Source organism: Symphalangus syndactylus, chromosome 6 (assembly GCF_028878055.3).
Source record: "Symphalangus syndactylus isolate Jambi chromosome 6, NHGRI_mSymSyn1-v2.1_pri, whole genome shotgun sequence".
Classification (NCBI taxonomy): Eukaryota; Metazoa; Chordata; class Mammalia; order Primates; family Hylobatidae; genus Symphalangus; species Symphalangus syndactylus.
Window position 1 is genome coordinate 117,851,510 of NC_072428.2, and position 14,203 is coordinate 117,865,712.

The 14,203-nt window shown below is 37.8% G+C and overlaps 1 protein-coding gene across 1 annotated transcript in view; it reads left to right on the forward strand.

Annotated features, from left to right (window-relative positions):
• Positions 1-14,203, forward strand: part of SND1 (staphylococcal nuclease and tudor domain containing 1) — a 445,319-nt gene that overhangs the window by 185,260 nt on the left and 245,856 nt on the right. The window contains exon 12 of the mRNA XM_055283891.2: positions 11,528-11,628. Coding sequence (XP_055139866.1) covers positions 11,528-11,628 — 101 coding nt within the window. The remainder of the gene's footprint in view (positions 1-11,527; positions 11,629-14,203) is intronic.

Sequence of the window (14,203 nt, forward strand, 5' to 3'; positions counted from 1 at the left end):
AGCTCTGCCTCCCGTCAGATCAGCAGCAGCATTAGATTCTCGTAGAAGTGCAAAGCCTAGTGTGAACTGCACGTGCGAGGGATCTAGGTCTCATGCTCCTTATGAGAATCTAACTAATGCTTGATAATCTGAAGGTGGGACAGTTTCATCCCGAAATCATCCTCCCCACCATCCATGTAAAAATTATCTTCTACGAAATCGGTCCCTGGTGCCAAAAATGTTGGGGACCACTTTCTTAGAGTGTTGACTCTTCTCAGAATGTAAGAAAATAGCCAAGTGTATCTTATATCCTGAGAAAGGTGGCCTAAAAGGTAGACTATTTTATCTTATATGACAACCAGAGACTTCTGTGTCCTTATTTAGGGGTTATTGAACATGACTTGTAATTACGGTTTTGGGAAACCATCCATATATTTTCTTGGGAATGTGATTGAACTTTTTTTTTTTTTTTTTTTAATGAGATGGGAGTCTTGCTCTGTCGCCCAGGCTGGAGTGCAGTGGCGCGATGTTGGCTCGCCGCAACCTCTGCCTCCAAGATTCAAGCGATTCTCGTGTCTCATCCTCCCGAGTGCTGGGACTAAAGGCACATGCCACCATGCCTGGCTAATTTTTGTATTTTTGGTAGAGACTGGGTTTCGCCATGTTGGTCAGGCTGGTCTCGAACTCTTGACGTCAAATGATCCACCCACCTTGGCCTCCCAAAGTACTGGGATTACAGGCATGAGCCACCACACCCAGCCTGAACTGTCTTAGTGAAGTAACCAGTAGATTCAGGAGTTAGCTGGGTTTGGGTTCAGAGTTGCCTAGCTCCTGCCGCTAAGTTATTGACTAATGTGTGGGCAGAACAGCCTGGGAGAAAGAGAGAGAGAAAGGCAGATACATAAAACAAAATTTACCTTCTTATTCAATTTTAAGTGTACAGTTCAGTGACATTAAGCACATTCATTCACATTGTTGTGCAACCGTCACTGTCCATCCCCAGAACTTTTTCCTCTTGCACAATCGAAACTCTATACCCATTAAATAAATCTCTCCATCCCCTGGCAACCACGCTCCTATTTTTGGTCTAAGAATTTGACTATTCTAGGTACCTTATTTAAATGGAATCACACAGTGTTCTTTTTTGTAAGTAAGTTTTTTGTTTTTTGTTTTTGTGGCTGGCTTCTTTCACTTATAATGTCCTCAAGATAATGAGAATTTCCTTCCTTTTTAAAGCTGAATAACATTCTATTGTATGTATCTACCATATTTTGTTTATCTACTTATCCAACAATGGGTGTGTCAGTTGCTTCCACCTTTGGCTGTTGTAAATACATTCTGCTATGAGCCTGGGTATTGAGATATCTCTTTGAGATCCTGCTTTCAATTCCACTGATACATACCTAGAAGTGGAATTTGTGGATCATGTGGTAATTCTATATTTAATTTTTTTGGAAAGCTAAGCAATATTTTTGCATCATGTTTCTGATAATTTAGGAGTGGAAACTGGAATACTGTGGAACTGAGAAATGGTTTGATCTAGACTTATCCTCCAGTGGTAACTGCCCAATTTGTGAATGTGTGTAATTGTAGGCCAAGGAGTTGGTTGTGTACCTGTTTATTCCAAAACAATGACTGTAAATCAAGAGACCTGAATTTGAAGGGAGACGCAGATACAATGCAGGATGGTCTTTGATCAGTGTCTGTGACTTTAGTTGTCATTGTTCTATGCACACCGTGCCTTTGATCATGGAACCTTGCTTCATTTAGTAGGCCTCTACTTTGTGAAACAGAGGGATGGTGTGGTATGTTTACAGGAAGAAAGGCTGATATTGATACCTGATTTTCTTGGAATGTTTACTTAGCCACAAAACTGAGAATTGATATACACAATTGCTGTATCCTTGGGCTATTTAGTCATTGGCATGCATTCCTAAAGAATTATTGTGTTTTTTCTTCATGATTTTCCTTTGACATCATTATATACATCCTTGAGGTCAACTCACCATTCTAACTTTGGCCTTTATTTAATTTACCTAAACATATATTTTCCTTGTCTGAGTGACTTCTTGATGCCAGCTCATGGCCATGCTGGAGAAATGGGAGGGCTCTGAACTATAGTGAATGCAGGATGGCTTTTCTGTTCTGGTTTTGCTCACCTAAGCAATACCTAGTCCCCAGGGAAATAGGAGTCGATTGCAACTCTTGGCAGGGTGAATACTTTAGTCCCCACTTTTATTGATTAGATTTCCCTGGTATTTTGGTGGTGCAGGCATTCAAAATCTTTATAGACAGAGCAAATGTAATGTAACCTTTTGTTTTTATCCATTTCTTAATAATATCCCCTTTCCCCCCACTAATTATTCTTAGAAGCCATTAAGCAAGTCTCCTTTCTTCATATTCCTGTTCCTCTCATCACAGTTTCATTACTGCTATTGTTTTAAAGATTGGGTGACATTGGCTGTATTTGACATAAAGGCAGAAGTATCTCCATGTAAAATTTGGGCTGCTTGTGTGGCTGGAACTCCTCCAGGGAGAGTTCTGGAAAAAGTGATTTAATTTCTCTTGACTGCTGGTGACCTCGGAAATTTTGGCCATAGATGACTGTGATTGACGCTTGTATAATGGAGAAAAAAGACCCACCCTCAACTTTCTTCCTTTAGAGGAAGGCAATGGGAGATGGCAGCTCTGGTAAAGAATAAGAAGGGACATGCAGGCGACACAAGGGACAGTTTCCAGTAGTGCCTCTGAAACCTTTTGACATTCCTCCTTAGGGGCAAGCAGAGTTGTATTAAAACTAGGTATTGGTGTGAGTTATGCCTGTGATAAAATAATGAGTAAGATAATGGAGCATTAGCACAAACACACATTATACTTTTTAAGTATGTTTGTAGGATTATAAGTCCCGGAGAATCAAGAGATTTAATGAAACTGCTGGAAGCTGGGATCACTATTTTCAAATAGTGATCTCTCTGTCTTTCTCTAAGGTACCCCTCAGATTTATTTAAAATATTGTCATTTGTCCAAATTTGATGTTTATATGTGCCTATTATTTACTTCCGTATAGAAACTGTTTGGTCAGTATATTTTCAGATCATTTTATTATGTTTGTTTTCAGGTTGTTATCACTACTTCGAGAAATCTTTGCCATTTTCTAATGGCCCCTTACCTAAAATGTTTTAATGTTTTGTGGATCTCGAGTTTGTGTATGCACCTAATTAAATATTTACCAAAGTGAAGGTTTATCAGGGAGCAGTGATGTCAACTTAAATGAATGCGTGATGTCAGATAGAGACTCTTAACATCTCCATGGATGCTGTATTCAGCTGTATTTTACCTTTCCCCTCAAAACAGATAAAAGCATCTGCCCATCCCGGGAACAGGGGAGTGGTTGGGGTAGGAGACTCATTTTGTCAAAAATGTATCAAAGAAGAACACTTTTCTAACTGTGCTTATAAAGTTTTATAGGCATTATAGATTAAAATTCCATTGATGAAAATGAAATGTACTCAAAATAGTTTTGGAGTTTGGGAGTGGGAGGGTGATTTTAGATGGGAGAGAGCAGCGTAAATACATGTGAATAAACAACCAGCCTAAGCACCTAATTACAATGATTTGGAAGGGGGTGTTACAGAATACATCTGGGCTGGATTGGAGAGTTAGGAAGGGAACGTTGGTTTGTATCTCCTAATCTTTGTAGCGTAGATGAGACAACAAAATGTATAATTTTTTCTGAACGTATTTGTAAAGGTTGTTGCAGAGCTCAAAGATGTCCTGATGGAAGAGGTAGATTTCAGCATTTTATAATTATAAAAATTTATAAAAATAAGTAGGTTACATCTACCAGTTATTCATTTTCTTTTTAATAATATCAGCAGTTAACAGAAGCCTCGATTATTAACTACAAAAACAGTTATTTCTTAACCTGGGTTTCTGGCCACAGCCACCATCTACCCACCATCCATCCATTAGAATAAACTTCAAACACTAAGGTAAAGAATTCTAGAATCATGTTGACAAATCAGGAATTAATTAAATTCAGCTATTGAATTGGTAGAAGGAACTGAAAAATACCTTCACCAAACTACTGAATAGAATATATTTTACAATAGTACAGACTAAGGGATTTTTTCCCCCAGTGTATAAATTTATCCTTACACCTGAAATTCTTTTTTTGAACTAAAAATGTATGCAGCTTATCTTTGTAATCTAGTCAGATAATAGATTTGAAAAAGAAAATGAAGGCTAAATATTTTATTTTTGATACCAGGGTTTTTATGTCATTTTTTTTCATATTTGGTTTAAGAATGTTTACAAAGATTCTTAAAACATAAGTTCACAGGGAAAAATACAGAGAGAAATCAGAACCACACATAGGATAGAGGAATGAGGCTAAGACTTGTGCCTTAACTGATACTCTAGGAATGCCCAGTGAGTTTTAAGCACTGCAGTGTGGCTGGTCCAAATTGAGATGTTTGTAAAGTACACACCAGATAGTAAAGATTTAATACAAAAAAAGATCTCAATACTTTTATAATATTTGTTATATATTGACACGGTGTTTTAGAAATTTTGCATTAAATAAAAAATCATATTAAAATTAATTTCACTTGTTTCTTTTAAATGTTCCAACATTGCTACTAGGAAAATGTGAACATATACATGTGGGTCTCATTTGTCACTTATTATATTTCCATTACTCAGTACTTGCCTAGAAGGAGGTAAGTTTAACATCCTCTCTTGAGAGATGAGCAGTTCCACAAGGGCTAATGTCTGAATTAGCTTGGAGGTAAGCTCAGAGCATGCCCAGAGACAGGACCAACAGGCTCCTTAGCAATTTGTTTTGAAGCTCTTCCTGTACCTCGATGAATGGGTGATCGATGTGTGTTTTAAAATGTTTAAAAATATGTATCACTTTTATAAGTTTAGAATGATTACATAATATACTTTTAACAGAGAAAAAATATTAAAACTACATTATTTAAATATTAAGGAGCACTTTGTATGGAAGGTCCTGTTGTTATAAATAAATTTTCAGTGCTGCAAGAGAAATAGCACTCGAACACAAATTTAATTTTCTCAGCAAGGCAATTTTTACTTCTGTAGAAGGGTGCAACTCCCGGATGGAGCAATGGTGACAGCACACTTCAACAAGGGAGGGGAAGGGGCAGGTAGCCCCTACTGCTATGTTGTTCCCCTGTTGGCTAGGGTTGGACCACACAGTCTAAGCTAATTCCGATTGGCTATTTTAAAGAGAGCAGGGGTATGAGCCAGAGTGGCGGAGTGAGTAGTTTGATGGGAAGGGCTTACAGAACAGGTGACTCAGGGTGATTCAGTTCAGAGCAGGTGACCAGGGGTGACTCAGGATGGAGCAGGTGACCAGGGGTGACTCAAAAGACAGAGCAGGTGACCAGGGGAACAAATGTCAACTACTGATTAGAACTGGTGGAAAAGGTTGTTTACTGAAACTAGGGGCAAGGAGAATGAGGAAGTTAAACTTTAAAATGGAGAACAAAGAACAGGGGAGCTGAACATACTGATGCACTGGTTCTTTGGAGAGGATCTCAGAACTCATCGTACTTAACAATTTACAGGCTAAAAACCTTTGAAGAGAAATTTATTATATCCTACACTGTTAAGCCCAAAGCGAACGGAAACTTGGTTACTATTTATGTTCATTGTCTTCCTAATTTAGTAAGACAAGAAGCATCCTGCCCCAAATATCCCTGGCTAACCTGTTATTTGAGATGGTTCACAACACTGTGCTTCAATTGTCTTTGGTAAATAAAATATCCAATAACTGGTAGCTGCAAAATTAATCTGTTAAATATCTAAATAAATACTAAATAGTGTATCATTCTTTAAAATAAACCTTACTTAGCTCTAAGTTGGGATAAATATGTATGAGGTACTACATATTTTTTGTTTGCTGTGGCTCTTTAAAGAGAAAAGTGTATTTAATTTAGTCTTTCTGCCTGATGATTTCCAAAGTCTAATGATTTAAATCAACATGTATCTGATTTATGCATGTATGTATTTGTGTAGGTGTTTATTTATCTCATGGATACTTATTTGGCACTTAACTCTGTGCCAGACACTGCCCTAAGAAAATTAGTATGTTTATCTAAAAATAACTGACACTTAAATAGAGCATACAGTGATACAAGCACTGTTCTAAATGATACATATATATCTTCCTATAGCAGTGAGATACGCACAGTTAATGTGTTAAACGTAAGCAGAGAAGTTAGGTCGCTTATCCAAGTTCACACAGCTCCTTTCTAGAATTGCTGAGAATCAATCACTGCAGCCTGGCTGTTCTGAAGTGTCCCTGTTCTTATCGAGCCTATGTGAAACATTTTGTTTTACTTACTTTTGTTTCTAGGCGGCATCAGTGGGACTTAGGCCAGATGGTGTCGTCTTTTCCGTATTAGGGGTGTATAGAGGCTTTCCATAAAGTCTGGAAATTCTGTCATGAGAGGGGTTATAAAGGGGTTATTTTGAGAGGCAAGGTGTTTATTATAGCTCTTTGTGAATTTATGAGTGGCTATGTGGAATAATGGGTGGTATTATGTGGTGATTATGCCCCAAAGCCTTATGTAACAGCTCTAGTTATATTAAATCTAAGCTCAGGCTACAACCTGGAAATGTGGCTCTGCAGTTGTTTTCCTTCCTACCTCCTCTAACCTTTTATGCTTAGGTAGTTCACTTTTTGGCGTTTTCTTATCATCAGCATCAGTCTGTGAAGTTCTTTGGTGGTTTGATACTGTTCTAGTCACACGTTGTATGAAGAATATCCAGACAGCCTGAGAATTCTGTTGTGTGGCCCATAGCTGTTCTATTCTAAACTATTCCAGACTTTACAAGCAATTAATATATAAATTTAGTTTGAAGTTACCATCTTAGTTCCTCTGAAGGGTCCCTGAAATTGCTTTCAAGGAAAATTCTATAATCTAATAGACCAAGGTTGCCTGCTACCCTCTTATCTTTGAGTACCTCTTTGAGAAATAAATAATATGAGAAAGTATGTATGTTTCATATTTGGCTTGCTTCATCTCTCATGGTTGTTTGCACTAGAGCTTTATCACAGTTTTAAAATGTTGCTCCTCCCTCAGTTCCTCCTCCCTATCCCCCACGATTTAAATAAATATATTTTTACTATATAAAACAGCAGAATGATCAACAGCTTGATAAAATGGTCCTCAGGATGCCCTGCCTTCCCACTTCAAAGGTATCCTTCATAATATTATGTCTGAAAAGATTCTTGAGTATATATTTACTCATGCAACAAACATTTACTGCATAGTCTCCTACCTTGCAGGCCCATGCCAGCTCTTTGAGTGAATAAGACATGGTCTCCCCACTCTTGGAGCTTACAGTTGGTGTGTTCCAACACATTGTAGTAAATGTAAGGTAGGAAATACAAAGATTTAAGAAAACAGTATATAGTACCCCATGTCTGACTAAATTATCTTTTAGAATTCTAGAGTGAAATGATGCTCTGATGTTCTACTCTAGTGCTCTCGTTTTTAAGGTCAAGGGAAACTGAGACCCAAAGATGTTGTGTGCCTCATTTGTAAGGGAGCTTCAAGTAGCACCAAGCAAGAGCCCAGGGCTCTTTGTGGTCAGTCATTGCTATAAACAGGGATCAGGGTCTGAGTCAGTTATACAGCCTTTGGTCATGTATTCGTAAAATACTTGCATACAAAATATTTCAGGAATGTCTTAAAAAGGAGAACCCATCTATATTAATCAGTTTCTTCTCTCATGCCGTTTTATACATACTTACCCACAAACACAAAATTCAGGTTATCATTTATTTAGACGAAGATGTTGCTAAGATTTACAGTGGTTTTAATTGAAGCTGTTAAAACCATGGTTCTTTTTCAAGTGATTGACAAGTCAGTGATGAGTATCTTGAGATGAAAAATTCCAGGGTAGAGGAAGAGATCACAGAATCCACAGGGGAGGGACACAAATGCTAATTACACATTGACTTTAATTCCTGATTTTTCATAGCTGCCTGCAGGTGTATATCTTGGCTGTGGGCTATTCTCAGGGCCTCATTTGTATTTCAGATTTTCTTTAATAATGTTGCATCCACAAATAACTGTTTAATTTCTGACTTGCTTACAGTTCTCATTCTCTCGATATGGGAAACAATTAATTGGCAGGTGAATGTAGTTGTTTCTTTTGGTTATTGAAGATTAAAATTTTTTTATCTTCCCATTGATTTCCCTGGAAGACAGTTTTGGAACAGCACCTCACTTTGGCCTTCTGGCCTGAGAGATACACTGGTGTTCACTTTTGTTTGTTATTCCTCCTATTATTATTCCCACACATGTGGCATGGTGAATTAGCCCTCTTGATGAATTAGCCCTCTCTCTGGGTTGAGAGCTAATGTTCCTCTGTGCTAAAGAGCTGCTGTCCCACCCCGTCTGCCTGCTGAGAAGGAGGTTTGGCATTGGGAGGCGCAAGGTAACCTTGAGATTCACTTAGTTTTTTTTTTTTAAGCAGTGCTGATTTTTTCCTTAGGTAGTAGAATTGAGGGCTTGAGCTTGTTAGATGGATTGGGTGAAAGCACAAAAGATACATGGACCTCTTTCCTCATTTCCACATATTTATTAACTTCCCAGCGAATGCCCCCTAATTGGACCATACCCTGTGGCCTTGTCCTATTTAAAATGGGCCCTGAGATACTTTACATGGTATAGCCACCTTCGCTGTGTACCTTCTGTACACTCGTGGTTTTTTGCCATGACTCCAGCTATCTTGTTTTCCTCACCTGCTTCTATAAGCTAGTTGTGAGGCCTTGTCTGAGGAGAGTTCCAGGGTGTATTAGCATCAAGACCACTTCTTCTCTTCCCTGGTTCTGCGTTACTCAGGCCTGTCTGTGTGCAGCCCTCTCATTCCTTGCCCTTTCTTTGGCCTATATTAACGCTGGCCAGCAGCATGCAGGGAAAGTATTAAAAACCTTTTTGTTGGAGGGGACTAGTTGTTCAGTCCCCCTGTCTGATCACATTTCTCACATTTTTACTCATTTCCTGAGTTTTAGAGTAGTAGTTAAGACCTTGCAATCATTTAAAGCTAGGTATCTAATTTTAGGAGTCATCTTTATATCTTCTTATTTTCTGTGTTGTTGTGCTATGACCATACTTCTCATAAGAATGATTTACCTTAACCTCAGCCCTTAATTGGCTTGGGCTCTGATATGGCTCCATTCTGCTGCTTCCAAAGCATGATTCAATGGAGTGTTCAAGTGAGTGATCTGACAGTTGGAATTTTGAGGCATCTGTCCTTTTCCAGATTTCCATGTTCATTTTCAAACTGAGTTTTTGAAGAGAAGACAGTTTGAAAGGATTTTAATGGTGCTCACTAGCAGTGTGGCTGAACTCCATGCTTCTGCAATATGCTGTCTTTAAGCTGATCAGTGAGAGCTGAAGATGTATTTAGAAAAGGGATTCCAGACTGTGGAGATGGCTTCAGTCTCCTTGATCCCCATGCATCTCTTCAGTGTGGATTTGTAAACCTTGGTTTTGACCCAAACCAAGCGTACACCTTCATACTGTAAAGACATGCCCTGTATGTTTGCTACAGGATACCACACTTTTATCTTCAAAGTTTTCATAAAGAAAAAGCGTTGCTTAGTGTGTCCATATCCATTTATTTAGTGTATTCTGGGGTTATACCATTTTCCCATTTTATGCTTCTAACTTCCTGTCTGCAAAATTAATTCAAAATCTAAGGATTCATCTAGTCCATTCTATCTCCCCCACCTCCACACTGCTTAACTCTCAACTATGTTGGTGTTAGGCTTAATTAGCTGTATCTTTTTGATTTACATACTGTGAAACCAATTCCAAGCATCTTTGTTATCTTGTTTGTTCTTTTATTTATTTATTTATATTTTTTATTTTTCAGAGAGATGGGGGTCTTGCTTTGTTTCCCAGGCTGATCTTGAACTCCTGGCCTCAAGCAATTCTTCTACCTGGGCCTCCCAAAGTGCTGCAGTTATAGGAGCAAGCTATTGTGCCCACCTTGTTTGTTCTTAATAACTCTTAATCTGGTCCTTAGGAAGCTACGACAGACAGATTATATGGAGTTTTTCTATGGAGGCAGTTCATATTTTTAAATACAGGTTTTCAAAGTAGTCTGACCCAGAAGAAGTTAAAGCACTGCTTTATCATAATGTCTAGGAGTTCAGCAGGGATGTTGCAGACCTCTTCTCTGTAAAGTAACATTGCTGTGGGGGCCTATGTGTTTAGTTGTTTGATTTACGTCTTTGGTTATCAGCTTTTTTCTTTCTTCTTAAAATGGACTTTTTGTTTTAGAGCAGTTTTGGATTAACAGGAGAATTGAGCAGAAGTTACAGAGATTTCCCATATACCTTCTGTCCCCCACACACAATCTTCCACACCAGAGTGGTATATTTATTACAGTTGTTGAACCTACCTTAACACATCATTATCACACAAAGTCCATAGGGTTTGTGCTTGGTGTTATATCATCTGTGGGCTTTGATATATGTATAGTGGCATGTATTCACCATTATAGTGTCATACAGAATAGTTTCATTGCGCTAAAAGTTCCCTATTCTCTTCCTATAACTCCTGGCAAAATTCCCTCTCTCCTTCTAACTCCTGGCAACCACTGATATTTTTATTGTCTTTGTAGTTTAACCTTTTCTAGAATGTCATATAGTTGGAATCATACAGTACGCCTTTTAAAGTGTCTGCTTTCACTTAGTAATATATGTCTAAGCTTCCTCCATGTCTTTTCTTGGCTTGATAGCTCATTTCTTTTTATCACTGAATAATATTCTGTCATCTGGATATACCACAATTTATCCATTCACCTACTGAAGGATATATGGGTTCCTTCCACATTTTGACAGTTATGAACAAAGCCACTGTTAACATCCATGGGCAGGTGTTTGTGGAAGCATGTTTTCAACTCCTCAAGTAAATTTCAAGGAGCTGTATTCCTGGATCAAATGGTAAGAGTACATGTTCAGTTCTATAGGAAACCACTAAACTATCTTCCAAAGTGGCTGTATCATTTTGCATTCCTACCATCAATGAATTAGAGTTCTTATTGCTCCACATCCTTGCCTGCCTTTGGTGTTGTCAGTGTTCTGAATTTTGACTATGCTACAACGAGCAGTGGTATCTCATTGTTGTTTAAGTTGGCAATTTTCTAATCACATATAATGTAGAACATCTTTTCCTCTTCTTATTTGCCACCTGAATGTATTCTTTAGTAAGCTGTTTAGATCTTTTGCATTTTAAAATCAGGTTGTTTTATTATTGTTGAGTTTTAAGAGTTTTTTTGTATATTTTAGATAAATGTTCTTTATTAGTTATGTCTTTTGCAAACATTTTCTCCCAGTCTGTTGCTCAGCTATTTCTTTTAATTGGTTTTTAAAATCTTAGATTCAGAAAACCAAACTGGAGTGAGCTGATCTTTCACAGTTGAGCAGGCACATGTGGCTGCTAGTGAGCTTTGTTGCAGACTCTCAACCCTAACTCCCTTGATTCTTTGTTTCCAGGTCAATGTGACTGTGGACTACATTAGACCAGCCAGCCCAGCCACAGAGACGGTGCCTGCCTTTTCAGAGCGTACCTGTGCCACTGTCACCATTGGAGGAATGTGAGTGTTCTGGCTGTCAGGGACTCAGCTGTCATCTCAAGTAGCTAAGAGTTCTTTGCTCATTTGAGTCTTTCCTTCCTTTCACTCTGCTTTTGCTTTCTCCTGCTCTTAACTCAGTGGTTTATAATTATGTGCATGTGTAGCACTTTATATTTGTAAGTACTTTATAATCACTCATTAGCTAACCGTATACTTTCAATATTGTTGTTATTTAAGATTTATTGGGCTCTGTGTGCCTGGCACTATGAAGTACACATCATTACTATTAATAATGCCATTTATTGAGTATCAAGCAGGCCCTAGATACTGTCCAAAATGGTCTCTGCATATTGGTTTAGGAAGTCTAGGTATAGAATAGCAGGTAACAAGAAGGGAAGAAGAGGAGAGGTTAATTGGACATTTTCTTGTATGTAATCAGTAGATGATGAGGTCATCCTATTCTGCTGTACTGGCTGTAACCTGGTTAGATTCCAAAGTCTCTTGGCAGCCAGGCTGAGGAAGAGTCTTTCAGGGGAGGTATCTGATAGGGGAAGGAGGAAGCCTGCTGGGCCCTGCTTCCACAATAAATATTACAACAGTCAGCCAGTCCCCATTAGCAATTCTTACTTTGCATAAAATATACCAATATGGTAATTGTCTCCTTTTCTGTTTAACAATCTTATATGCTATTTGTTACCAAACTGTTATTTTTCATTTCTTTTAAGGGGACATATTAATGGGGAAGAAAATAATAGGTTTGTCATCAAAACAAGGATTGTGTTACTGAAAGTACAGTGAAGCCACTTAGGAGAAGTACCTCCAAGCTATTGCAGGCCTCTGAAAGGAATAAGCATCTTGTAGCTGCTTATCTTCATGAAGGTCTCCTAACAGGAGCCTCTTTCACCTCATTCGTGCTTTCACATTTGGAAATGACTATTTTTAGCCATTGCTACCGATCCTATATTTATTAATATTGTTAATGTTCACACAACAATTGGAGGTTTCATCTTTGCCAGGAGGCGCTCAGTATAGGCATTTGATGTTTACCTTCACACCATCACAGGTTTTGTTAGAAGCAGGTTCTTGACAAATCAAGTAATATTTTTGAACTGGGAAAAACTAGGACATATTTTGGTTATTCTTCTATCTGTATAAATTACAGTAGTTATTTGTTACCAATTTGTCACAACTTCTTGGGAGTCAGTTGTATGCTTCCCTATTGTAGAGACCTGGAATCTTAGTATTCTATCTAAATATTTTTACTGCCACAGAAAACCATCTCCATAGATACTGCTGCTTTTAAGTACTGGTGAAAACAACTTCACTGTTGTACAAAACCATGTATCTTTATTTTTGGCAGGTGGCCTCCACCAGTATTTAACGTTCTTTTAGAATAGATTATCTCCTTTAGTTACCACTGAAGAATATTTTAAAAATAAGTTTACACTGCTTAAAATGAGATATTCAGGGAGTATTTTATAGCAATCTTTTTATTTTTAAGACAATCGGAGACAGATAATTTAAAATACTTTACAGGGCAGAGTGTTGTGGCCATGCTTTGTGCCTTAAAACCTTGAGATTTCTACTGTGTTTATTTTGGCTTTGACAGAGATTACTCTTTCAGCCTTCCTCTCTGCAAATGTGGGGTAGCTGTCTGTTCTAGTCTGGGTTTCTATTACGTTCTTGAGTCCTTGTAAGAAGGTGTCAACTCTGTTGGCTGTTTAACAACACAGGTTGGTTGGTCTTAATTGACAACCTACAATATCTGTACTCCAGGTTTGTGCCAGAGATAATGAACTTGAATTTTCTCCTTCCCAGTTCTTGTAATTGGATTGTATGAAATATTCTTTTTTTTGTGATTTACCAAAGTAAATTTTTTAGAAGTTTAGAAGCATGTACAAATTTAGAAGAATTTTACAAGTACTCTTCTAGATACTTAAATTGTCTCCTTGGATTACACCAGCCTGGCAGGTACCTGGAAAGCATTATGAGTTTCTTCATAGGGTTTTTCATCCTGAACTATACTTTGTGGTTAAATGGGTAGGCTGCAAACAGGAGAAATGTAAGGAATTTACTGATACTGAAACCATCCTTCATTAGACTGTTGTGTCCCTAAAGATAGGGAATTTTGTGTCTTATTCCCTGTTGTAGCCCTGGTATCTAGCATATGGTAGGAACTCAATGAATTTGTTGAGTGATTTGTTAACTTTATTGCAAACTCTTCCTTTATGAAGCATAACTTGGATGTTAGTAGCATCTAAGGCATGACCACAGGTTTGTTTTTATCTAATCAGTACTGTAAAACTTATAACTGATAATTTTATTCTGTTTTTTATTTTTCTTTATCAGGCGGCCCCCAGAATCACAGCAGATTCAGAGAGACTCCCAGATACTTTTATTCTTTTATTTGATGATTGGAAGCTCACTGCCAAAGAGAGGCCATCTCTAGCAAATAGACCTAGCTGCATACTTTGTGTTCTAATCTTAGTCACCACTTCTGTTTATTTTCCTTTTACCTTGCTTTTGTTTTTATTTATCCTTTTTTTTTTTTTTTTTTTTTTTTTTTTTTTTTTTTTTTTTTTCTGAATTTTCTATA